The 27,605-nt window shown below is 40.5% G+C and overlaps 2 protein-coding genes across 5 annotated transcripts in view; one reads left to right on the forward strand and one right to left on the reverse strand.

Annotated features, from left to right (window-relative positions):
- Nucleotides 1-2,641: 2,641 nt before the first annotated feature.
- tmtops2b (teleost multiple tissue opsin 2b) lies at nt 2,642-26,377 on the forward strand. Its single transcript, XM_069532860.1, has 4 exons — nt 2,642-3,488; nt 12,321-12,646; nt 17,503-17,736; nt 24,801-26,377. The coding sequence occupies exons 1-4, from the start codon at nt 3,122-3,124 to the stop codon at nt 25,014-25,016; spliced, it is 1,143 nt and encodes a 380-aa protein (XP_069388961.1). The 5' UTR covers nt 2,642-3,121; the 3' UTR covers nt 25,017-26,377.
- Nucleotides 17,785-27,605, reverse strand: part of st6gal2a (ST6 beta-galactosamide alpha-2,6-sialyltranferase 2a) — a 45,942-nt gene continuing 36,121 nt past the window's right edge. For all 4 annotated transcript variants that reach the window (XM_020090038.2, XM_069532859.1, XM_020090039.2 and 1 more), the window contains exon 7: nt 17,785-21,855. In XM_020090038.2, coding sequence (XP_019945597.2) covers nt 21,608-21,855 — 248 coding nt within the window. In that variant the 3' untranslated portion in view covers nt 17,785-21,607. The remainder of the gene's footprint in view (nt 21,856-27,605) is intronic.

The following is a 27,605-nucleotide window of genomic DNA, read 5'->3' on the forward strand; positions in this document are numbered from 1 at the left end:
GTGGCGTTGTGTGTTATGTGAACTAGATTCCTCAGCTCTCTTCTCATCACTGCACTGAGCATCAATAAATGCTTCTGCTTAAGACACAATGGTCTCCTGACAATTCCTTCGAGCTCCTCACAAGATTTCCATCACACCTTCTGTCACTGCTAATAAGAACTGTTGGGGAAGTGCACCACATGCTTAATATCACACAGTGAAAAGTTGTAATGAGCTCTTTCTTGAAAAAATGAAATGTGAAATCTTTTCACCTTTCACCATGGCTTTGTGCCAAGACACTTGGCTCATGGTCAGCTTACATTTTGAGTTTAGTTTGTAATCATTTGCAATTATTAAATTGTCTGTCCCTAACAAAGTGAATGTATTAAGTTTAGACATTTATTATCTGAAGTTCATTTAAGATGTTTGGTAGTTGGAGAAAAAAGCTTGTACCGATCTGGAGGCCTGAGGTTCATTATGTTTCATTGCTTCTACTTATGGAGTTTTCAGCAGCCCACATGTTTCTCAGCATAACATTCAGTATATGATGGCTTTCATTGCACACTTTTATCTTATTCAAAATGATCAGCAAGTGTAATGAGATTAAAATATATATTATATATTAAATTGTTTTCATAAAGATATTAACTAAATGACAAGCTGGCTCCGATCCCACATGCACATTTATCTTTATCCCTGTTGTTCATTTTTATGAATACCAATGTCATTTCCTTTTATGAAAGAGTATAGTGTGTTTAACATGTGGAAGAAACAGGAACTAAACAGGAAGAAAAACAGGAAGTATCGTAAGGATAATGATATATTGAAATATATATATTCTCATAATTTTTAAGTGGAATATCCATTCTGTGCGATGACTAATAAGTAACCAGTATTTATTAGTCTTGTAATTATTGTTTGTGTCAGACTTTTAATAGATTTGCATTGTCTGTCCCTCTTATTTCATTCCTTCTCTCATGCATAATGCCAACAAATGCAAAGAAAGATAAGCAAATTGTAAAAGAAACAAAGTTCAGCAAACACTAGTGGCTCATGGGTAGGAAACTGGTGGCTACATTAGTGACTTCTAGTGATTGCATGAGGTCCCTGCACAATGGAGGCTGGAATTGAAAAACACCATGTAGTATGTGACCAAATCCCCACACAATGTACTCCTGACAAAAGAGAAGAATCACCTGCAGGAGTTGGGTGCATGAGTCATGGAGGTTGCATGTCTGTATGGAACATCCTCGTCTAGCATATGGACTGCAGAGGCAACGAGCAGAGGATTCTTTAAATGGTGCAAAACGGTTCTGACTTATGTCTGACGGTGTTTTTGAGTGTTTCAAAGAGTGGGGCCGAATCCCTGCCTGCTGCCAGAGAATAGCACAACAGATGAAAAGGCTTGCACTTTTAGTCTCACCTCAGCACCGCACTCACAGACAATGGTGGTACGCTTAGGCCTGCAGCTTACACAGTGTGCTGTTGGTACATGACAGGAGGGTGGCATGTTTTGATCTAAACTAATTTTGTCCTATGTTTCCATTTGAGGTGAAACATCCTCTTTGGGGAAGCTCACACTGTTTTCTTCATCTCTCTTTTTCTAACCTGGTTTTCAAGTAACATATTTTTGTTGCTCCCCTAATATTTCAGAAAGAGAGCAGCTCAAACCATTCAGAACATGTTGAGCGAAGAAAAAAGAGCATAACCTGGCTCCTGTTTCTGCAGCAGCACAGTATGACATTCAGCAAGAGGTTCATACTGGTAAATTATTGTGAATGCTGGGTCAATGTTTGACTCAAACTGAGCTTTAGTCTGTTGTTGCCTGTGCTCATTCAGCATGGGATGAGAGCCTTGTGTCCTCTGTGTTTAAAGAGTCTCGCAGTAGTAGAGAAAAAGGCTTTTTAGAATTCAAAGCCCGAACAAATCTCTATAAAGTTGTATTGCCTTTTATTTGTTCTTGTTCTGTTTCCAAACCTGGCCTACAACATGGCCAATACCTCTGTGACCAATGTTGCATTTACTGTATAACGATTTAAATGTCTAGGTGGAAAAACATGCAGCCACTGTAAAGCCAATATTCTACAAACCGCACAGTAATTGCAGCCTGTAATATGTTGATGATTATGATAGACCTTCTCACAGCAGGTATGTACAAGCTGCTTTCAAATTAATCAAATAATTACCCTGCTGTCAGAAAAAGGTTTTGGGGGGAAATGAAAGCAGATGAAAAGAAATGAAGGTTCAATTACAGGAGGCACACACACACAGTTGTCTCCTTATAGTTGTGAAAATACTCATAGGTATAATGAATTCCCTGGCTCCTTTCCCTAACCTTAATATCAAAACTAAATACCTAAGCCTACTACTAACCTAATTCTAACCCTAACCCTAAAACGAAGTCTTAACCCTCAAACAGCCCTTTGAATTTGTGAGCACCAGCCAAAAGGTCCCCATAAAGTCAGAATGTCAATAATGGTATTAAACCGAAACTGACCCTCATAACAGTAGGTGCACACACACACACACACACACACACACACATACACACACACACACACACACACACACACACACACACACACACACACACACACACACACACACACACACACCCCTGCCATCCCAGTGCCTCATGACGTAACCGTGGTCTTTAAAAGATGCTGGATAACAGAGCGGAGTGCTCTTTACGCAACGCCTTCCCCCTCTCAGGCGTCGCCATCGGATTTACAATTGATCCAAAAAGACGAAGAAGGGACCTGGACATGACAGACATCATGAGCACAAAGTAACCCATAAGTCGAGTCATGTGGGATGAATTATAAGAGTTTTGTGAGGAAAGAATCTGACGCCCTACCTAGAATTTGGTGAGAAGAGACTCGCAGTGCGTAAAGGTAACAGGTGGCCCAGTGCGAGGTGTTTGTTCGCCTCCGTGTCAGTTATATAGGAAGGAGTCAGCAGCCACATGCTCTCATCAGCACTTGAGGAATGTGCGTATTGTGTGCAGCCGCTCGCGCGTTCCTGAAAATCAGCATGGAGAAAGACTTGAGAAGGAAGCTGCCATCCATAAACTTTGCAGGTGAGCGATGCGAGCGACTCTAAAGTGCCAAAGCGGATCCAGGGTGAGGACAAGCTCCGATGAATGGACCGCAGGATGTTTTCTGGTCAGACTGCTCTGAATTACAGCTTCAACCTGAGCGATGACCAGGAGCTGGTGGACCCGCCGGCGGCCAGAGGGACCCTCTCCCCGACGGGCTTCGTGGTGCTCAGCGTCGTGTTGGGCTTCATCATGACTTTTGGCTTCCTCAACAACTTCGTCGTGTTGCTCCTGTTCTGCAAATTCAAGAAGCTGCGGACACCGGTCAACATGCTGCTGCTCAACATCAGTGTCAGTGACATGCTGGTGTGCGTATTCGGCACCACTCTCAGCTTCGCCTCCAGTATTCGTGGAAAGTGGCTGCTGGGGCGCAGCGGCTGCAGCTGGTACGGCTTCATCAACTCCTGCTTTGGTAGGTTCTTCATATTCTCTCACATCTCAGTCTGAGAAAAACTGTGTCAGCTGATGTGTTCAAGGAGGTAACTGAGGTGTGACATGTGCCACCATAATGCGCATTTTCTGCAAACAACACTTTTTAGATCAAATAAACTCAGTGGGATTTTTGCGGTTTTGCACTACTGCCCATAACGGAGGCAGAGCTGTGGTTGCTCAGTTATAAAAGCATGTGAAATGTCAACTGTATTTTAATCTATGTTGCGTTGAATCCAGTCTTAATAATAGAAGTCCCCCATTATCATCATCAACCACTCATAATTTCATCATTATAAAACCAGCATATGCTCCATGTTCCAGTATCACTACAGTATCACTGTCTATGACTGATGATGATCGGCCCAGATGCTTCTGTGTTGTGTCCAGCAGAGGTTGGAAGTCTCTCAATACACAATCTGTTTAATGACTTCACTGTTTCAAAGTTTCAGTTTCCTATTTGTGAAATGAATGTGAGCCCTGGTCACTTTGTTGTGTTGCTTCATGGTCGGAAGACGACCGGAAACAAAAGACAAGTCAAACCAACACATTTAAGATGCTTGATGGTTGAATGACAGCTGTCATGGGCATTCACACAACAAACATAGACATCATATTGAAAAAAATCATATACCCATATACATAACATGTATTTAGTGTATATAACACAAAACATATACAAACAACGTATAGAATAAAATACACACACAATATACACATACATGGATACACTAGACACACACATCATAGTTATGAAATATAGACACACAACATGGAAACACAACAGAAACAAACAGTCACGATATGGGTCCCCGACGTTTTTGTTGAGATTTATTTTTTAAATAATTGTGCACTACATACACACTGAGCATTATGGCACAGTTGAAAAATGAGATTGTCACTGCTCTCTGGCGGAGAAACTAAGAAATTATTATTTTCTCACTTATCACCTCATCAAACACATCAATATATCTGCAATAACATCGAGTGACATGTCAGCCCAGATGAGTTATTGCTCTAGTTCTACGCTGCACTCTGCACAAAAACACAGAACAGGGACTGCAGTCTGGTTCAGTGAAGCGACCTCACACTGTCTGTGACTGAATGGTCTGGTCAAATTTAATTTATATGTCTTGTGTGAATGAACCAGTTTGTGCAAGAGCTGCCTGCATAACTGAAACCCCCTGTGTGCATTAGAATCTCACACAAAGAAACACTAAAATGAATTTATTCAGTCCAGACAGAGGTTTTCAGTGGTTTTCAGTGTCTTTCCCTAAAATGACTGTATAGGAATGTGTAAGCAGTTTATCATGTTGTGTTCCTAGATTCAATCGTCAAGTGGCCTCTAGTGGCTGTATTGATTACAACATCTGCACAGGGAGGAGGTTGGGGGGGCGGATGAATTGTTTGACAAAGTATAAAACGTTTTCATGGAGACGGTTTAATCCTTGTGTCAGCGATGGTCCCAATCGTTTCATTTAACTCTGACCATGGAGGACTTCTTTTTTAATGTTTAATTCATCCACCAGGAGGCGGTGTGATAATGTATGAAACAGATTCAAAGACCTTCATAATGCCTTCATCACATAACCTTTGACCTCAAGATGAAGATGAGAAGAATGATTCGTTTGACGTGCAGAGAGCTTACGTCTTCATCTTTAGGGGTTTCCATCCATTGTTGCTGAGTTGGTGTGGCATGGTTTTGAATGCTGGAGTCGGTGCACGTTAGCCTTGATGCCAGGCTCCAGAAAGGTTGAGCCTTTGTCAGCCGTCTCCAGGTCATTCTGCAGAGTTGCCTTTCCTTTCTGGTTGCCCCCAAGATGGGCTTACGCCTACAACCTCCTCTTCGCCCTCCAGGATAGTTCTGCCTGAAACACTTGCCTCTAGAGGGAACCTTCATGCTCAGGCTCGTGAGGGGATCCACATTTGCCATTAGCCTCCAGAGACATTGTGCTTTCAACCCCTGGCTTGGACACCAACATACTGCTCAATCTCATTCTTTCGCTGTCGCTTCCGCCTTGCTGACACTCTCTGCAGCATCCTTGCCTGTCTGCCTGGTTTCCCTAGACATCCTTCCAAGCAAAACTGAAACTTAATGCCCTGAAGTTTGCTTCTATTTATTCACTTTCTTTGTTTTGCTCTGCCTCACTGGTAAAAAAAAAAGTGAGAATTTTTATGTGGGTTATTTCCATTGAATTGAAATACTGAAGTCAGTGGGTTCATTGACTTTTCCCCTCAGGCCTGTCATTCTGTGCTGAAGGCATCTGGTATCACATGGCACATTGAATGCTGGAGATGGTGCATGTTGAGTAATGATTAGTTACCAGGCAGCAATGGCTTATATACAATGAGTATACACCTACAGATATAGCACCGATTTAGCAGATATGAAAGCCGTGGCCTATGAAAAGACGCCACACACACACAATCACACGCACAATCACAAACCACAGTATTTAATTCAGAAACTAAACACTCCCGAGAAATCTTACACCATCTTTCACAATCACACAAACTACGTTTTACATGTTCACCAACACTCTGAATCCAGCACATGCACCTTTTTCAGTACATCATGTCCCTCCCAGCAGTGGCCTTATTAAAGGAACATTAAACACTTTCCAATAATGCATGCTTGTTCTTTCATGTGTATGAAAATGGCAGTGCTTTGGTTAAATTGTGAACATATTACTGTCTGACTTATTAGCCCCTATTCGTTTGTTCTATAAATATCCCCACCACCATCTCCGCCCTGTTGTCTCTACTTCAAATGAGATGGCAGAGGGGCAGCTTCTATACGTCCTTGCTGGAGCACAAACTCACACATCACATGTATGACCATGATTGATCACCAGTTTTCTCGGGCTGCATGGGGGCCTGGTTTTAAACAAGGATCAATTAAAAAAAAAAAAAACACTTGGAAAGAATGACATTTACAGTATATTTGAGAGTGCAGCAACATATCAGTCCCAGTGCGTCCTCTAAATGTCCGATTTTCCACCTCAGTGTCATCCCTCATCTTCTCTGTCTATCTGCCATTGGTTTTCTAAGAGAAAAACGAGTGTCAGAAACCAACACGATGAAGGATGACTCATGTTAATTTATGGAAGTAATTTACTGTTGCCTTGTTGATGGTTTCTTTGTGCTTCCTTTATCATACAAGAGGAACTTTGTTTTATCCATCAAGAAAGTTGGTTTTGGTTTATACAGAGGAATTTAATCATCACTTATTCACAGGAAATAACAACAAAACAGATATAATTGAAAATGAAAAAAACAGGACTGCAATGTTGAAATAATATAATAATGTGAGTAATATCATAACATTTGAAGCACCACTACTCTTTTGGGATTAGTTTGTCAATTCACAAAATGACATTATAACCTTGTGACTTTCCCAGAAATGGGTCTGCTTTTGTGTTGATATTCAAGTGTCAGTTGGTTCAGAAGATACAGATGTTTAAAACTGGCAAAGAATTTTCAAATTACACAGTACGTCCAGAGTGGGCTATCAAGCACCATGGTTCCTTTTATATTTTGTTTCTTGTGGGGGATGTTAATATCAGGTGTTGGCTCTTGCTGTGGTCATTATGTTTTAAACATAAACATCAGGATGACATGGACTCACCTTTTCTAAGGTCAGCCACAGATCTTTGAGGTTGAGCTCGGAATAATAAATAGGTTGGTTTTCTTTAAAGTTGTAACCTGTTGGGTTTACTTGACCAGACTGAAGGAGGAAAACAGCTGCTATCAGAGACATCACATCTATTTTCTTTATGTTTTTCATCAGAAGGTGATGTGTTAGGCCAGAGAGACAAATACTATAGCAAGTCTGTCCCATTCTTGTGAACCCCATAACCCAAAAACACCAGAGGGAAGAAATTCTTCAAGAGCATTCAGTTGGACTAAAGGATGAACTGATTAGATTTTGGTGATCAAAGGTCGAAGTCAAGGTGGCCTCACAACTTGGGTGTCTTGAACATGTTATCTCAAGTCTGCATTTAGCGATTTCCACTCAGAGATGAACTGATATGAACTGAACAGATTTCCGTGGTCAAAGGTCTTTAGACTGGAACTGCACTGCTTGGGGGAGACATACAACTGCAGGATGATGAAACTAATTTTCTTTAGGAATTGGTTGATGTAATTTAGACAAGCCGTGCTGCCAACAATAAAGGAGTGTTGTTAAATAAATAAATTCTCTCTGGGGGTTTTGAAATTTCCTCACTCAGTGTAGAGCCTAGTGTCTTTGTAAAAGTAAATGGTTTAACCTCATTAAAAATGACTGAACACAGACAATAACTATGTGTGCATGTTGTATCTTTATCTTGTTTGTATATTCTTTGTTGAATAAACTGCACAGCACAAAAAAAACTAATTGGTTTATGTACCACAAGCATTATGGGGTTAAATTACAAGAATCCCTTTGGTCTTAAACCAGGAAGGCCATCAGAAATGCAATTAGCTGTGCAGGGTGTCCAAAAACAAATTATCCTCTAATCAGATGATTAAGTAGAGGATGACAAATGTTACATCTTCATATTTCTCAAAGGTTAAAAGAATGATCAATATATCTAGATTAAATTGATATTAATTCCTGTCAGACAAACTACTATGCCTGCAAATGATGATTATCAGTGTGTAATATTATTGGCATTCTGCCTGGTTTCCAGCTGGTGGATGATGTGTTGAAGAAGGCCTAAGCATTGTGAGCTTGAAACACATTACGATATATCGAAAATGTGTAAAATCCTATAATCTATTTTTTTAATGCGACTCGAGGTGTTCAGTTCTTCACTGTGGTAATCCTCAGATAGTTGTCCACAGAGAGGAACATGGGGTAGGGGCTTAAGATTTATCCCCACTGTAGTTTATCTGATCTGTTTCCTCCAACACAATAAAACACCCCCTTTTTTCCATCATAGTTTATTTTCTCAATTGCATCAAGTGAAAACACTTGTTTCTGGTTTGATCTTTTCATTGGATCAGTAGACCAAAAAATATAGAATATTCATCGGACATCCTTTAAGTTACTGTTTGGATGAAAAAACAAGGCCTGATTCCAATCTTCCTTTTTTTACATGCACACAAAATAAATCGCTTAAGGGCCTTTCCTGCACTTTATATGAGTCTTAACAATTCTGATTATTATTATCATATATGGGGATCAAAATACTTTACGACAATAAAATATTTATAACCGGACTTAACATAATTGGATAAAGGTCTTTCCCCCTTTGTTAGGTTTTTTGTCCTGTAATTTTGTTTTCATTGATTGTACCGTGCAAGCGTGAAATGGGGCGAGAATGTGGGAAAGGCATGCAGCAAAAAAATGCAGCTGCTTCCAGAAGAGTCAGAGGATCAACTTAGCAATTACAAGTCTTCCTCTTGTATGTCAAAAGGCAGCACTCACATCCGTAAAGCAACAGTAAACTTCTTTGAGAAATGGGCGTCATGTTGGTTTCTGGCGTTTGCTTTTCTTTAAAAAAAAAACTGGACAGAAAAGGTGGTCTGCAGTTTCCCAGGAATAAATATGATTTGGAAGTTGATGTAAATGTAATTATGAGTTGGAAACTTTTAAGAACAGTAACTCTGATATGACATGACAACTGGAAGATAAGAGTCCACAGCCTCTCTGGCAGCTCTGTGAGGCTGGAATAATAATAATGAGAAAGTAAAGTTATAATTGGGTTAATGTTGAGATCCAATATTTGTTTTTGAGGCAAAGTAAAGATTGTCCAGCTGCTTGTGTCAGAGCCAAGTCTTTAGACATCTTTATTCTGGTGAAAGCAGTTAAGTGTTAAGAGAAGTGTCTGACAGTGTTGCAGAGACTTTTTATGAGGCATTATTAGCATTTGAAAACATGTACTAGATTAAATGGCAATCCATGACTAACTGTTGGTCAGATTCAATTCACAACTCCCAGTCTCTTGCATACAAATCAAGTACTTAGTAGATCTATCCAAACCAAACATCACACGGTTTGCTCTGCGGTATAAATACTGCTTGTTGTGATAAACACAGTGGACAGTCTTCGTTAAAGGGCAGGGACACTGGTGGGATGTCAGATATGGTTTATCAGGCTCATCACATTAGGTTACCCTCCACAGGACCAGCTCACTCTGTGTATGATTATAATTTTCATCCTTATTTCAAAAAAAAACCTATGACAGATACACTGTTTTCATTAAGCTGGATACAGACCACAAACACAACCAAAGAGAGAGATCTGCCTTTTTCTGAACGATCTCATTACACTGATTTCACTTCTGCGGGGGGAGTGGCCAACTCAGCCAACCCACCGCCTCTCCAACACTTTTTGATCTTATACCGTTAACATTTAAATATACAAGTTTATGTTTTACACAAAAATGCAAAGAGTTTGATTTTTGGAGAAGATGTTCGAGATTTGACATTTAAAGTTTGCCTGCTTTCTTTGTGCCTTTGTTAGCCCCCCCCCCCAAAAGCAGATGGGCTGTGTGATGGCCCACTGTAGAGAATGTATGTTTTATTCATTTCACTATATGAACATGCATTTCACCATTAGGCATTATATACGTATTACCATCTAAAAAATGTGTTTCTGCTCTAGCAGCTTAATTTAATCTTCCTTCTGTATTAGAAGTTGAGCAACAGTAGAAAGAGACTTTCATGTGTTTCATTTTTCATGCTTCACGTGGTCTGCCTGCTTTCAAAGTGCCATGTTATTCCTATGGAGGAGATCCAGGATTTCTATGGCCTCTACCTCCCCATTCCTTAAATGCCACATGGGGTATTTTGAACTTGAGCATCATATCATAATCCAAGATGACTATTCCAGTACAAAGGTTTTGTCATTAATGGCAAATAGATAACGGCACATTTCAATAGAATCATGGCACTGAAAGAGGAGAAAATAAGAAAGGTGGAGAGATCCAGGGAGGAAGATATATAACGTGGCAGGAGGGTGAGAGGGCTGGATTTGACCGTGGCTATTTCAGGGAGCATTAGTCCTCAATGAAAATGATGGTAGCTGCTGTAAATCATTGGTTTGTTGTGTTGTAAAGCAGAAACACATTAAAGACCCTGCAGTCAGAGTACACATGAGAAGAACCAGTACCAAAACACTGTAGTGTGTGTGTGCAGCTTCAACGACAACATGATATGACAGATAATGATTGCAAATAAATAATGTAAAAAGATAAATTAGGACCCATAATAAAAACACGAAAAAACATTATCATCAAACAATAACAAATGACTGAGTAAAATATTCCAAGATCTGGTCTGGGTCTAGTTGTTAATGCGCTTTAGAGCTGGAGAGGACTTAACTATCCGAGTCAAGGGTAAGAGGGGGTTCATGTGAATTTATCTTTATGTCACGTGTTAAAAACAGGATGACCAAAGATCTAAGTATATTTTTGCCTGAGGAAACCCCACCTGAGGCAAAACATGGCCTGAAGCCTGCTTTAAGGCAGCTCTAATTTAAATTTTCATCTAGGTAGGCAGTGGGGTGTGAGAAGTGCGTCATCGCAGGTTTGTAATGCTTCAGCTTATTTAGGATAAGCAGCGATTCTACTGCACATGTTTATTACATGTGGAAATGACAAACCAAACACCCTGTGACACGTTCAGCATGTGTTGCACTGCATGACTTGATGACCAAGGTTTTCAGCTCTGCTTTTGAATAGTTTTTCTTGAGAATTATGACCAAGTGTAATGCTTACATAAATGTCTAAATGGCCTGAATGTGTATTTCTGGTGAGCTCAAGGGGTTTTCCCTCGAGCTTGCAGAGTTGTGTAAGCACTGAACACGAGTGCAGGGTAGAGGCAGGAGTTGTTTACCTTTGCTCAGGCTTCTCCCCAGTATATGCTTGTCTCTGAGGAGCTTCAAGAGTATGATAATTAATGTTGCATAAATGTAGAAATAATGAAACAAATCAAATCAATTAGTCTATGATCAATTATTAAACAAACTGGCAGTAAAGGCTTTGCTACGACTCAAAATAAAAATGTTTCAAGTCAATTAATCAGCTGGGGGTTTAGTGGCGGTTGTTTTTGGAGTACGCCAGTTTGATAATCCGTCCATGTGGATCATTGATCACAGGTTTTCACTGTAGAGCAGACACATTAAGACACTTTGATCAAAATTTAATGTCACAAACTTCCGTTGACTTCAGTGAGTTAAAGTTGGACTGAAAAAGCTAAACAACTAATGGATGCAGTGACATAATAATCCACAGAAGATAAATTCTGATTAGTTTGATGATCTCTTGACTTTTGTGATGTTGGCAATTCCCCATTTTTCCCAACTAACTATTTTCTTAAACTATCTTGTTAATTATTTACTGATTGATTTTGTGATGATACTAATGGCTCCCAAATGCCCTGACTTTAGTGATTCCCTGGTTCTTTGTTAAGCACTATGAGGTTGACAATTGTTAATTCAAGATCAAAATGTATCATTATTGAATTTTGTTTATTTATTAATGTCTGCCTGAAAAAGTAATCACTTCGGGCTCTGTTTGGGTATCCACACTCTATTGTAAAGATGTTAGCATGCTGATGTTAGCATTTATATCAAAGCTAAAACAGCAACCTGTTTTATAGTATCACATAATGACCTAACACCAAACCTCAGAATTAGATGGGAAGTAGCCTGACTGAAATGACAGAAACCATCTTTGCTAAAAAAAATGGCTTCACATTTAGGGGACTGTCATGTCACCCATTTTTGTTTACAGTCTTTTTCCAGCGCTGCAATTTGTTGTTCAGTATCTTTTTGAGCCAAATAACAAAGCTGCCCACTCACGCTCCTCCTTTCTGTCTTTCTCAGGTATCGTGTCGCTGATCTCTCTGGTGATCCTCTCGTACGACCGCTATAGCACTCTGACAGTTTACAACAAGCGTGGGCCCAGCTACCGCAAGCCCCTTCTGGCTGTCGGGGGCTCTTGGCTTTACTCTTTGTTCTGGACAGTGCCCCCTCTACTGGGCTGGAGCAGCTATGGCATTGAAGGGGCAGGGACGAGCTGCTCCGTATCCTGGACGGCTCAGACGACCGAGTCGCACGCCTACATCATCTGTCTGTTCACCTTCTGCTTGGGTCTGCCTGTCCTGGTGATGATCTACTGCTATGGTAGGCTGCTCTGGGCAGTCAAACAGGTAGAGAGACAGTAACAGTGTGTGTGCTTGTGTTTATGCCACTTTTCTGTATAACAAGGCCAGATCCAATGAACAGTCTTTAAAGTGTGATTTCACCCATGATCTTAAACTGAAGTGTTTCTCTGTGAAAATTATAAAAATGCCTTTAGAGCGCAGTTAGAGGAAGGGGGGGCTAAGACTACCAAAAACCTCCCACCATCTCTCTCCCCAATGCACACACTCACATTGCAAACACACACAAACATACCAATTAGTTTGCTAAAGCAAAATCATCCCGGTTGTATAGGACTCTAGACGCACAGAAACAGAAATGTCGTATGAGGTAGAGGTGTCTTGCCTTCAAGGTATCAATGTTTTTCATCAAAGAACAGCCATAAAATTTCAATTTTTAAGTACAGTATCACTTTAATTTGACTTACCTGTAGGGTGAACAGATTGGCAGTCAGGAAGTCAGAGAAGACAAAGACAGGATGCAAAGTTAGAGAGACATACAAGGGTGAAAAGATATAAATCCAAAAACCAAACAAAGAAAACAACAAGTTCAAAGTCTATAAACACAATGAGTCTAAATAAAAGGTAGGAATCAACAACTAAGCTTAATGTGAGATCAATATGAGATTTAAGTTATTTGCTCATACTTAATATATTTATATTTATAATTATTTAGCTCCTGTCTCTGCCCGATCCTTAGTTAAGATCTTAAAATGTTTGGTCTCATCTTGTCTTAAATGTGTTTTAGTGATCAGATTTAACCCCAAAGAAAACTGTGAGAAGCCAATGAGCACAGCAGAAGAACTGGTCTGGTCAATTTGACTGGATTTATCCAGTGTCTTGCTCTCCTAATGTATTTGACGCAGTATTCACACTTTCACAAAGGTCTATGAGTTGAGAAAGGGAAGCCTGATGCCTGAATGCCTCATTTGGGCTTCTACACACCAGAGGCTTGTCTGAGGGGTGATCAGGTGAACAGATCTCTACCAACGTTAGTGTCCTAACAGAGTCTTTGCAGGCCATCAGGAAATTGCAAGAACGTGGTCCAGGTTTTCGTGAATGTGGCCTCTCCCTCCCATCTGGTCCTGCTTTTAAAGGCTCAGGAGGAATTTTCAAGTCTTTGGTCTTCTTGGGGACTATGAAATATCCAGAAAATAGGCACTGTGTTACTGTCCTCTGCCAGGACCACAGAAATCATATGAAAATTCTGGGATACTTCAGACACCATCTCCCACACAGATGTGAGAGAAGCTGACAGACGACATGATGTGATAACGCGACATCAATGATATTTTCAGCACAGCTATAATGAAGTGTGATTGAAGAAAATGCCAGGCTAAATACATCACCAGCAAATGTCAGGTTTGGATGACAGACTATGAATCGAGGAGCGATTCCATCACAGAAAAGTTGACCTGCCATTCATCCACTCAGTGATTAGACTGGAGTGCAGCGCAGCCAGAGAAGTTCACAGACATAGAATGTTTTCCTAACTTAGATTAAAAGCAATGAAACTCAAGGCACCCCCTGAACTGAGATTGTATGATGGTGTATTAGTATTGAAGGAAAATAAAATTGTAATTAAATGAGGAAAGAAACATTTTAAATAAGGGAAATTCATTGCAAGAATCTTCATCTCTTCTGAAATCCCTTTAACAGGACACAGATAAACCCTCACAGTTGACCAAACGTTTCCTTCTCCCCAAAAGGATCAAATTCAAGTCAATGTGTCTTTCTTTGGAAAAGACAATTATTTGTGCAATATCTTCAAAGTCCTATAATACTGATAATGTGGTGCTAAATTACTAAAATATTTTTTTCTGAAATAGCCTACTCGTCGTAAGATTGTGCAAAATCGATCAATAAAGTAAGAAAAATATTACTTGATGACATCTTTAGTGAGGCTGGATAAGGAATGTTTTTATTGGAGCTGCTCAAAATAATCAATTTTGATATTATTTCAATCTACTGTATAATGCAAAATAACAGAAAATGAGAAAGAGTGTGCAGCTGGGGCTGTTCCTGCACAGTCTACTCAGCTGCAGCGGATGCTCGAGGATGGCGCTCTTATTAGCGTAACAGAGATACTGGAGGCAGATGAACCATATGATGGTAACTGAGGCACAAAATATCTCAAACACACAAAATGAAAGCAGAGGCATGCATCAGTTCCCCATATAATAACCCAGGGACTGAACTGGACACAGCAGAATGATTTTATTGTAAGTGGATCCAGCTCAATGGGCAGCAAGAGATTATAGAGCTGGACTTTTAGACATCCTCTCGCCTAACTCTGTCACATACATTTAGAGTAAGCATGGTGACAGCGTTTTTCTGGGTTTTAAGGAATAAATTTGCTTGTGTTAAGTAAGTGAAATCCTCTGCACTCATGTGACTTAGGCTGTTTAATCCTTAAGGCCGAAGGGGTTAGCAGGGCGGGGGATTATCACAGCTTTCCACAAACAGAGCACATAAGACCCTCAAAGATCCTCTTGTTTCTTGTCATTTTAATCCAGTGCTTCTTTTTTAAACCTCAGTTTTAAAGTGTTATACAAATTGAAGATTATTAGAACATGATGCAAACACAGAAGCGTAATAAATAACCATTGCAAATTATAAGAAAGGGGAGGAAATGTAGCTGGACTCTTAAAGGGATAGTTCACCGAAAAATTACTCATTCACTCATTATCTTCTCACCACTATACCGATGGAGGGGTGGGTGAAGTGTTTGAGTGTTGGAGTTTCACAGGTAAACAGCGTTGCAGCCAAAGTGACCACTTCTTCAGACATAATAAAACAACAGAAAAAAAAAACATAAAATGCCTCCATACTGCCCGTGTGGTGTCATCCAAGCATCCAGAAACCCCGACATTCATATTCGACACAAAACAGCATCATTTACACCATGTTAATAGTCTAAACGGCCACTAACGGAGTGAGCAATGCTAGTGGACATAGTGATGCGAACGCGCACCCCACACATGCCCCTGGGCAAGAGTGTGTGTGGTTTTCCAGTGTGAGAACGTGATTGCACCTCCGAGGAGGATATCAGAGGACATTTAGGCTAATGACAAAGTGTTTTGTGCACTCAAACACTTCACACACCCCTCCATCTGCATCGTGGTGAGTAGATAATGGGTGAATTTATATTTTTTGTTGAACGATCCCTAAGGCTTGTACACCCTGGTATCACAAAGTAGCTTTTCTGTAAGTCACATTAGCTGAATTAGTTCATTTTCATTACCTGAGTAAAATACATCACACACTACCCCCCTCCTTTGTCTGAAGTAAGTTTTTGAATCTAATAACTTGATTTAATGTCTGATGAGGAAATCAATAACCTAAATCGCATGATTATTCTCATTGAGCAAAGGAATAAATGAAAAGCTGAAAGGCACCCAGTGAGAAATGAGAGCATGTCTCATATGCATCCACGGCTCTTAACAGGCTGTGAATCAACCAGTTCTTTTAGAAAACAATTTCATTTTCAGATTGCACTAAGAAGATTTAAATCATCTGCCCATTTAAACCAAACAAACAAGACAGAGAGCATTTGTTTATATGTTCAGATAAAGCATATCTGAAATATGTCCAAGTCTCTGCAAACACCAGGCCCGGATGATTAAAGTGATTCACTATATGCACAAACACCATGTTTAATACTACAAAGCATTCCCCTCATAGCTGCCATTTATTGCCCATTCATCCATCCATTATCTTTACCAGCCTATTCTCATGACTTAAATACTTGAACACCCAGCACACAGTGAACATGACTTCCCACATCATATCTACAACCTAGGGAGCGAATAATGAAAGCTGGATACATCTCTACGCATAGACTGTAAATAAAGATGGTCTTAGTCGACAACAGATATTTTGGCATAATTCTGGATGAGGGAGGAAGAAGAGATGCATTGTCCATTTTTATATACATAATGGAACCACCACTCAGCCTCGCTGCTAATGTGCACTAGTGGCCACTCGTAGTATAGCAACAACAGAGCCATAGACCACCATTATAAGAGCAACATCTTGTCAATTAAGAAACTCAAACTGCAAACAAGTAACTGTAAATTATATCATGATTGTTAATCAGTGAAGGTTTTATAAAAACTATAACTTCCCCATTGTATAGAAAAAACATCATCATCCTGATGTAAAGCCTGTGAGCTGATGGGGCCAGAATTAAAAACATTAACGTGCAGCTGGCCAACGATGTAGAAGCAAACCCAGAAGCTGGAGAAAATATTTGGCTTATGCTCTGAGAAAAAAAACCGTCATTCATGTCACTGAGTGCCATTTTGATATCTAGTATCCAGGTCACATAATGTGATGCACATAGTAAATATCACCATCTGTTTGAGTAGATCAACAGTCAAATCCAACAAATCCAGTCTCATCAGAAGATTTGTGGCCCAAACATTTTCCTGTCTATGTGCATTTTTAACATTATTAATGTGCAGTGTATAGAGTTTATTTGTAATCTTTTAGAAACACATTTTAAATAGATTTTCTACTGGTCGGGCAGCCAGTGCTTTTCCAGTTTCACAATTGTAGTTTCAATTGGCTTTGGATGATCACACCACAATTAACAAGTCATTGTTTTTCCATCATGTTTATTATTAATGCACCATAGAGCAGGGAGGAACTAATGAAAGATAATACTACACTGATGTAATGCCTGAACCATTGTATTGGGTTGTTTTCAATTTGTAACACAGCTTTTGAAATTGCTGATAAAAGTCATTGAATGCACAAATAAGCCGAACTCACATTGAGGTTTTTAAGTGAAATAAATGTGATTATTAATCAGGTTATTCATCAGCTGCTGAGAAAGGAAACTCTTGCACTCTCATCCACAGGTGGGTAAGGTCCGAAAGACAGCGGCCCGGAGGCGAGAGTACCACATACTGTTTATGGTTCTGACCACGGCCGCCTGCTACATGCTGTGCTGGATGCCTTACGGAGTCGTGGCCATGATGGCGACATTCGGACCACCCAACATCATCAGTCCTGTGGCCAGCGTGGTGCCTTCACTACTGGCCAAGAGCAGCACGGTCATCAACCCCCTCATTTATATACTTATGAATAAACAGGTGAGTCGACAACAGAGCTGTGAAGAAAGTTTAGAAAATCAAAGACTGTTTGACATGAACAACAGCTTTATTTACACGGTAAAAAAATTACAACAGCTGAAATCATACAAATGGTCTATTTAAATATTAATTCAAGTGTAATTAGAAGAGAATTCACTGACAAATCAAAGTCAAGAAGAACACCCTAAGGCTGTTGGGAGTGAAACACAACCTTCACTCTAACCATGTTCGGAAATGGATGCTTCTTTTTTTTTTTTCTCTCTCTTCCTCATTTTAGGAATACTGCAGAAAGCCACAGCAGGGAAATGTAGAAAATAAAAAAATTGAGATGTTGAACGATCCCTCATAGGCAGTGTGTGGTGCAGTGGTTCCCACAATATGGAATAATCACAACACATGAAAAATAGGCCTCACAAGCAAAGAGCAGAGAGACGGAGGCTGAGAGAGAAAGAAAGAAAGAGAGAGAGAGAGAGAGAGAGAGAGAGAGAAATGTAATACAGTGTCTCTGAATGAGTTTTTCTCATCTCGCCACTTCTACACTCTTCAAAGTTAATGTCACTGCAACATCCTGTATTAAATACTGGAAATAACATTGTTGCAACCCAAACACCTCATTCTGAGTTCGAATTGCTACGCATAAACATAATTAATAAAGGAATTTGGCACCATATCAGGATGTGATGAAATTGCCACCGGGCATCGCACTCACTCAACTGCTTCCAAGGAACTAGTTCCACCTGCAGCTGGATGCAATTCCCCCTCCGCTTTGCCAAATGTACCATTATTGTACTCTCTGTACAAGGCATGAACAAGACTCTCCATAATGAACACAATTCCATCTTTTAGTGACAGTGGTAGGAGTTATGATAATCAGTATAGTAAAAAAGGCTATTCATCCTACGTCTGTATTTACGCTGGTTGTGATGATGTCTGTGAATATGGATCATGCATCTGATTTGACAAGTTACTCATCTCTGGCGTCTTTCCAGCTAATACTTGTTCATTTATGAAATTATCACTTATTCATAATCAACATAATTATTGTTTAGGTTTCGTTATTGTTTTCTTGTACAATAATTTGTCCCAAAATAATACAATAATACGATCCTTTTACGCCTCTCCTACGATACTTCAACATTTCCCATTTGGCAACGCCGTCCCCCGTTTTCCAAAAGCATGCACTGAAATATGTAAAACACCACTTAAGAGAAAAAAAAAATCTTACAGTACAATCTCCTCTCACAACATTAATGACAATGGTGTCTACTCGCAGCACAGTACAGCACAGACAGTTTAAGACTCTTAGCCCTGATCTCGACGTGCATGCTCTGTGCATCGGAAAGTGATCAAAGTTATTAAGAAATACACATGTACAATATGTTCAGGGTTTATGCACCTTCAGTGTGTTACAATCACAAGCACTAAAACATCTGGTTACTTATCTCAGAACCTACAGCAGAGCTCAGAACCTGCATGGGTTTGAATGAATGCTGAAATCTTTCTACTTTTTAAAACCTCTGTTACAGTTGCTGACTTTACTCTGGCTCCTTTTTTCCTCTAAAGACATGCCTATGTAATCAACATGAAACTGGGGCTGGGTATCAAACCTTTGTACTCAATGAGCCAAATGCATCTAGTGTCAGAAAATTGGGTCAGGGTGATATAACCAGGAATGCATTATAATGATAATCACTTGTTTATACACTCTATACCGTATTTACTCTGCCAACTGTATTTCTGCACCATTTCTACTGAAGCAGCTTTATCTTTGATATCTTAACATCATTATTGAAGATGCCGCAAATCAATGAGAACAGCTTTCTTGGCGATATTTGATCGGCAGGATTTTGCATCAATGTGATGAAGAACTTGCGCCATTTATGTAATTCACTGAATTATTCAATATTGTCCGATTGGTTCATCTACACACAGTTTCTCAATTTCATTTCCAAAGAAAATTACACAATCGTGATACACAGAATATCAGTGTTTCAACAGAAAATAACAAAGTGGAAGATTTCGGTTTATCACCCTGAAAGTTACTTATTAAAAGCTGGCAACAAATATTTGGGCAAATTTCTGTTTCTTTTCTTTAATCAGGTTTGACTGGACTGTTATAGTATCAGCACAATGCGTACGTACTTTATACCGTCAGATTTTGGATGATACCAACCCCAGAATCATCTACATGCTACAATACCTATCTTCTTCAACAGTCATAAAACTATTCAAAGCAACATTTCTGTGACAAGTTTTCATATCTTATTCCAAACCACAACCAATGGCACAAGCACATTTTGTAAGATAGTACACCTAGTAGTAAAAATCTCTTGTTACAGGCAAGATTTTTGACCGACCGACTGCACATCTGCAGTGAAAAACACCACCAAGCCTCTTTTCCACACTGAACTAATATCTCTGGAGCTTGTTGCAGATGTGGCACTGCCTCATTGTAAAAAAAAAAAGAGACAAAGCAAATAAGGTGTTATTACTGGTTCAAATTCCTCTTTTATAATCGTCTCTACTCTGCGCTGTGGATGGTTTTCAGACCAATATTAGAGGATTCAGAAAATATGAGACAAGAAATATCCCTGCAACGAGCTGCACACAGAGACATACTGCAGTGTTGAGTTCCACCCAGGGTTTGGCCACACAGTGGTAAAATTACATTCAATAAAAGAGTGAACCAATGCTGAGAAACAGGGGCTGGTGGTGATTGCTGAGGCAGAGCTGAGACCCCTGATACGAGTCAATTCATCAATATCGACTGTTCTGCTCATCCCATGGTAACCAGACTCCCCGGTACCGCCGTCCTGTCACGATGTGTACTGCCTGTATCCAAGCAGCCACGAGGCAACCCGAGGGAAGTGTTCAGTCGAGCACTAGGCACAGGGTTACGGCCGCTCTGAGCACCTGTTTGTTCCGTAGATCCATTTCAGCCCCTTTTACTTCGATTCAGATGCGCCCTCAGATAAAGTAAAATATGTTACAACAGGTAGAATGAATAGAAAAAAGGAAGAGCAGCCCCTTCCAGTGAGCTTTTAACTGAATAATCATCCAAAACACGTGAGCCAGAAGTGACAACCTGGCAATTGTCAGTTAACATGCATGGGAGAGTGGTTTAGTATTCAGCATAACCATGTCAGTAGTGTGAAATTAACCCCTCGGGACGACACACAACTTCTGATTTCACAGGACGATACCAGAGGAATGTCAAACAGGAACAGCTGCTACAGAGCAATGTATAGTACCATGACTGATGTGACAGCACATCTGTCTCTTTGGAGACGTGTTCTTCTGCATGTGCTGCTGCTGCATGTGTGTAAAATAATGCTGCATTTGTGACATTCAGCGTGCATGACTTCCTGGCTAATTCACAACCTTTTGGACCAGTAAATGGAAAAAAAAATCACAAGTATCCAACGTTATAAACAGTGGCATTACCTTTAAGTGGAGAACCACCCATACTATTGAAAAAAGACAAATTTTACACCATTGAAACACACCCAGTTATTGAAAACTCACGTGTCTATCTAAAAACAATGATCTGTTGCTACTCTAGTCAGCTCCACAGCTAACGTGGCTCAGCTAAAGCAGAGAGAAACATCTTTTTCATATCCACATCCGGGAGACTCTTCCTGGAAGTCTCTGGTCTAATAAACCATCTTGACGAAGACAAGTTCTTTCTGAAGCCTCCACATTGATCCCTCCCTGGAGTGGTATGGCTTATGTTCTTCGTGGGTCTAATTTGAATTTGTAAGCTTCAGCCTCCTTGTCTCCAGTGGTTTTATTGCACCTCTCCCTTAGTCAGCCAGAAAAGGCCAGAGTGTGTGTGTGTGTCTGTACGACAAAGAGGTTCAGGTTTCATATTTCAGATGTCACAGTTGACGGTGCTGAAGCCTGGGAGAGTGACCCGTCCCTTCCTGCGGAGGTCACTCTCAGGGCCCGTGTTGATTCGCTGGATCAGGTTCTTCTCATACAGGAGGGGATGGTAGGCACCCAGTGTACACGCAGCATCATAATAACGCTCGTGGTAGTGGCACAGGTCAGTCTGCCTCATGGAGGGAATGTACTCGTACACATGCACCTGCTCACAGAGCGACATCATCAGGAGGATTCCTGCAATGTGAACAGAGACAATAGTTCATTATTACATTAAAACCTGTTTTTGGCTGCATCCATCAGCCTCTGAATTCCATTTCTTAACTTTCACTTTAATCCACCGGAGTTCATCAGTTCATCAGCTGTATCCCCTGTATTAAAGCAACATTATGTAACGTTTACTAAGCAACAACGCCCCCTGCAGCAACTTGTGGTGATTAATTCTGTTAGGCTCCGTGTCTGAACGACTAAATGGGTTTTATGTAGAGAAAAAGTCCCGCCCACTTAATCGAAACAACTAAACAGTGAATATTACCCATGATCCCCGGCTTCCTGAACCAGCATAGCTGCCGTTGTAACAAATCCACTAAACCCTGTTCAGAAATCTTCACATTTCCTCTCTGAATATTGGAGATCAACGCTGGTTTTGATGACTTCAAAGTGTTTTTAACTTATCTATAGTTCAGCTTCACTCTTCAACTGGCTGGGCCTGATTCTGACATTCAGTCAGTTCCTCTCTTCTCACAGGAGATCCACCAACCAAAGTTACATAGAGCAACAACAGATGTTCAAGTTCAGTGAAACATCAAACTCATTTGAAGCTGCTGTAAAGGTAAACTGTGTGCTCACCTGGACGCTTCCCAATACAACCACAGTCCCATCTGCTGTGGCTCTACTGGAGTAGTTGGGAGTTCCAGGAATGTTTCAACAATTTGGCAAATATTCTTATTTGAGTTCTTGCTCAGGTTTCACATGAAATAGTTTTTCTCAGCATTTACTACACACACTCCTAAAAGCATTTACCACAAAATCCCCAGTGGATCGGCACCATTTCTACAGTCAAGGACGGCAGTAAGACCAGGATTTCTGCAGTTCACATGCGAATAAAAGTGCAAATGTTCAACTGTGCTGAAAAAACTACAGAGCATGCATGTTGAGAAAAACCCTAGATAAGGATATAAAACAGAAGTGAATACATAATGTATGAAGACAGAGAGTTATGCTGCCTCAGCAGGTGCAGCCTGGTATCTATCATGCCCGCTGATAGTTTGCTGCCAGCACAGATAGATGTTGAGGCTCGCACATACATTTCATTACCTTCGTTGTGCTTCATTCCAGCTTTCTATATACTTTGTACAGCTCATTTCTGTTTATCTGTTTCTCTGCATGATTTTTATTCGGCTCACATCCCTCCTCCTCCTTTGTGATAACACGCAGCACAAAACACCAAGCAAAATAATTCCTGCACAATGTGCCTGTGAGACACATAAGCATGTGTTGTAAGCTGCTTCTCCATGTTTCCTTGAAGAGATTCATTATTTTTTCTTTACTAAAACTCAATTAGAATGGCCATCGGACAGTGCATGTAGCACATACACCATGTAGACAGAAACTATCTACTAACAGCTAACAAGTTTCCCAGTTCATTACCTGTACACGTGATGTGTTTTTTTCGTACAGAACTTTGTATTATTTGTTGAGAAATTCCCAAAAATGTAAAACCCACTCAAAACAATCCTGGACACTATAATCCCCTCAGTGCTAGTTTGCATAATCCTGCTCAGTAACAACCAGATAAACAAATGCAGATTAAAACATGACCTCATTGACCAAGATAACAAATGATTGATTGTACAAAAATAATTATAATCAGCTTGCCTTTACAACACAGACTTATAAAACCAGTGGAATTGTTCTTTTAGATTATGTTTTCATCTGCATTTGTTGTCTGTTTATTAGCCGGGTTACGTAAAAGAGATAAGAACGGCGTTGGCCCTTCTGCACCTGCAGATAAGGTCTCCAGAACATCACAACAATACTCAAGTAATGTACGTAAGTGTCAAAACACAGGTGTGCATACAAAACTTTTACTAACCCAAACCTAGTCGTTTTCACTATTGTGTCTCGTGTTTGCGCAGGTCATCAGTGATGGAAATGTCCTCGCTGACGCTCGACAGGTATAGACTGACAAATAGATGACATCATGATTCCCTGACACTGACACAAACACAAGAGCCAGCACCTGTTTTTCAAAGAGCTGTTAACAAACCTTTCCAGTTGATGACCTGCAAGCTTTAAAGGCCACTTATTCAGCTCTGCCAGTGCAACAGGGCATTAGGGGACCAATCTCTCACATCACTACCTGTAGACTCTGAGGACATGGCAGTGCACTAAAGACTAAGTACCAGTCTCTCTATAGAGTGTTTTTTCCTATCTTTTTCAGTTCGAGCGCATGACTTGTTGAATTTATGTTCAGAATGTGCATTACTTTCCATCAAGACCCTTCCCTTGCACTCAAATAGCTCCTGTTTGCACTTACATTTGCTCTGCTTCTGCCCAAACTGTGTGCGTGCACCTCTTTATATACAGTCTATGGCGTGCACTCAGATATGTTGTTGCTCACATGGATTTCCAGCGCTCCAGCTTCAGCCCTTCTCCTCACTCGGGGTTCCTTTCTGTGCGCTGGTGAATCGTCTACTCTTGGATTTCTCCTGTGCGCTTGGAATGTTTTGTGTTTACAACCCTGTCTAAAGTCCCCAACCAATACAACGTTAGGTGCCGTTCACGAAGTAATGTGGGCGGTTACTCTGAAAGGAAACAACGTCACTTAACTCAGAGGTTTAGCAGATCTCCAGCCAACACGCACCAGCAAAGTCAAGGACCTCAAGTAAGTTTTTTTTATTTCAACAGTTTCATAACTGGATTAAACTTTTGAGTTAAGTGATGTTGTTTCCCTTCAGAGAAAGGGAAGGGTTTTGATGGAAAGTAATGCACATTCTGAACATAAATTCAACAAGTCATGCACTTGAACTGAAAGACCACGCTCTTGATTATAGATAGGAAAAAAACTCCATATCTCTCCAGCACAGTTAAACAGAGTCCAATACTTCTCTGACGACGTTAATAAGAACGCTCAGCAGCACATTATTTTCACATTACCCTTCTTTCCCTCTCTCTCGCAGTTCTACAGATGTTTCCTGATCCTGTTTCACTGCAATCACCAGTCAGCGGGGAGCGGCAACATCTCCGTTCCCTCCAAGACCACGGTGATCCAGCTTAACCGCAGGGTCTACAGCAACACGGTGGCCTGCACGGCGCAGATCTCCACCGACGCCATCAACCAGGGCTGCAGCACGCCAGTGACCAAGCAGACAACACCCCCCGGGGTCACGACCTGAGCCTGGATATCCTCAATACAACCAGACAACAAACACTGTCATGATGAAGCAAGAAAAACTGCCCTTATAGCATGATGTAAAGTGAAATATGGACTGATGCCTGATGCATTTAAACAGTAAATGTACTTTGTGTGAGCTTGTGTTGTACAGTACAAAATCTTTTTTCCGTGTCCACTCAGTTTTAGTTTTTATACACGAGATTTTTCATAATTTTTATGAACTTGCCTGTCTATTTTTTTCTGCTAAGCACATTTTCTGTATACAGTGGAAACAGGGTAAAAAAATGCTGTGTTTTTACAAATATGTCAAAGGTTTGAGGTTTTATGGTTCATACAATTTTAGTTTTTTAAAAAGATTCACAAACCCTATTGCACCACAATAGGTGGAAGGTTTCAAATAATTTCAGTTTTGCCACATTCATGTGTTTCTATTCCTTTTACTCCAACATGTTTTTGATCATTTCTATAAATTCAAATATATTTTAGGCTAGCTAAGTTAATTTCTTTAAATTCAGGATGCGTTTTGTTTTCAACCAATTCTTTCCACAGTGCAAAAACCTTGTTTTTATTCTCTGTTGTTGTTCAGTCAATTTGTCATTGTGCTGCTGTAAATGCCAAGGCTAGTCAATCATAGATTTGTGCTGCAATCAGTGTTTAAGTGGATTGATGTATTTATCGTTAAACATCCGTCTTTTCTTCCTCAAACCTCTGTACTGCTCTGACTGTAAATAACCCAGAAGCCCTCACATAAAGACCTGTGATTGTCTTTAAGTCTGTGTATGTTACTGTAAAGTTAATTATTTTGCATGTAACCAGTAATTTGGTTTATTTCTATTTGTGTGTTTGTTACCAGTCTTTTTATATGGTCACTTGTTTGTGTTGCATGATTTTGTTGTTTTTTTAGGATTTATCAGGCGAGAGAAAGACATTTGTGTGTCAAGTTGCGGAGACACTTGACAGATTAGCTGTTGCACACACGGCCAACTGTGACGACGACATGACACCTTCCCCTTTCTTACCCATGCGTGAGATGCAGCTACTCGGTCACTACAGCAAAAAAGGGCAAAGAAGAGGTGGGAACACAAACAGAGCGGTTTTAGAACTGGCTTGTTTCCTCCAGGGGGCACCGCTTCAGACCACTTTTTGTCTTTTCCTATAGTCTCTGCAAACTCCAGGAGAAATCTGGGAAGTCTATGCTCCCCATTAATGACAGGTCATAGAGATGTCTGCAGAGAGCATGTGCCGCCTCGCTCAAGGACAGGAGCAGCGAACAGAAACTTGGCTTCATTCAAGCATAAGATCCACTTAACAGTACAATCGCATTGCGAGTGAGAGCAGGAGAGAAATAAAGAGAGTGAGAAAGTACATAGTTACTTGTCTTTGTTGGAATTTGGAGGCAACCATCAAGCTTATTCACTGAGGTAGTATGAGGGACACAAGTGGTTCATTCAGGAAGAAAAAGAAGCAAGGCAGTGAGGCAGAGTGGAGGAGGAGTTTGAGGATGTTTCTAACACAACAGATGCAAAAAAAAAACTGGATGTTGTGAATCTCGTGCTGCGTTGTGCATGTGTGGAAGAACGCCTCGGGAGAAAGGGCCCAATTCTCCTGAGGTCCTCCACAAGACATGCAACTATAGCTAGCTATACAAGTCTCCATCAGTAAAACTGATTCCGAGGTACAGCAGTATGCAATGGAGGAGTCAGACCTGCCTCGTTAATGGACATAATATAGAGAGCGGGAGAGAAATGGGGAGAACTTGGAAGAAAAATAAGAGCACAGCAGGAGAGGGGATGAGGTTAGATGATGTTATGGAAGATGGATGTCATCAGAGCACAGAAGCCACTGATTACGCTGCAGTACGTCACAAGTAACAATAGATGATTGATGCGCATCTGCTGCTGCTGCATTGAATCAAGCCCTGTAGCTGCATCCACTGTGTTGTGTAACTGTCAGAACAGACAGAATCTGCAGCCGTGATGAATATCAAGGTTTACGTCTGTTGAATTTCAGTTCCATTGTTCAGGTTGAGGTATAAATAACATGTTTATGACCATCGCAACATATTTTAATAAGAGATTTAGTTAAATTGAAATTGCAGACTCTGATTACTCCAGTTTTTTAAGCAGGATGAGAGAGCAGAGGAGATGAGGAGAGCGACAGACAGATGGAAGTGTAGAGCAGGAGAGGTGAAGAGGAGGAGAGTATCGGACACGACGGAGGAGTTTGTCATAGTTCAAATTCATCACAGTTCAGATGAGCCCTTGTCGCACAATAGCAGCAAAAGCTATGAGAGAGAGACAGAGAGAGAGAGAGAAAACCAATCGAAACACACAATCTACCACGTGACTGTTTCATCGACATCGAGACTCCTACGTCTTTTTTCTTCAGGGTTTAATTCTGCTGCTGAAAGGAATTAATTAGAATGAGAACCAGATTGTTGAGAGCTGTTTTCATTTCTGTTCCATGTTGTGAAGTCCATCCTACGCACATGAGCGCAACCTTTTCGTAGAGCAACAGCAGCTCGTGCAGTAGCATATGGTGACGGGTTTTTTTTGGGGGGGGGGGGGGTCTATCAAACAAACAGGACAGA

The sequence above is a fragment of the Paralichthys olivaceus genome, chromosome 10 (assembly GCF_024713975.1).
Source record: "Paralichthys olivaceus isolate ysfri-2021 chromosome 10, ASM2471397v2, whole genome shotgun sequence".
Lineage (NCBI taxonomy): Eukaryota > Metazoa > Chordata > Actinopteri > Pleuronectiformes > Paralichthyidae > Paralichthys > Paralichthys olivaceus.

Excerpts from the sequence above, each read along its gene's own strand:
- tmtops2b (XM_069532860.1), top strand. The coding sequence starts at position 3,122 with ATGGACCGCAGGATGTTTTCTGGTCAGACTGCTCTGAATTACAGCTTC. Across the intron at positions 12,647-17,502 it reads TGCTCTGGGCAGTCAAACAG|GTGGGTAAGGTCCGAAAGAC; the intron begins GTAGAGAGACAG and ends TCTCATCCACAG. Across the intron at positions 17,737-24,800 it reads ATATACTTATGAATAAACAG|TTCTACAGATGTTTCCTGAT; the intron begins GTGAGTCGACAA and ends TCTCTCTCGCAG.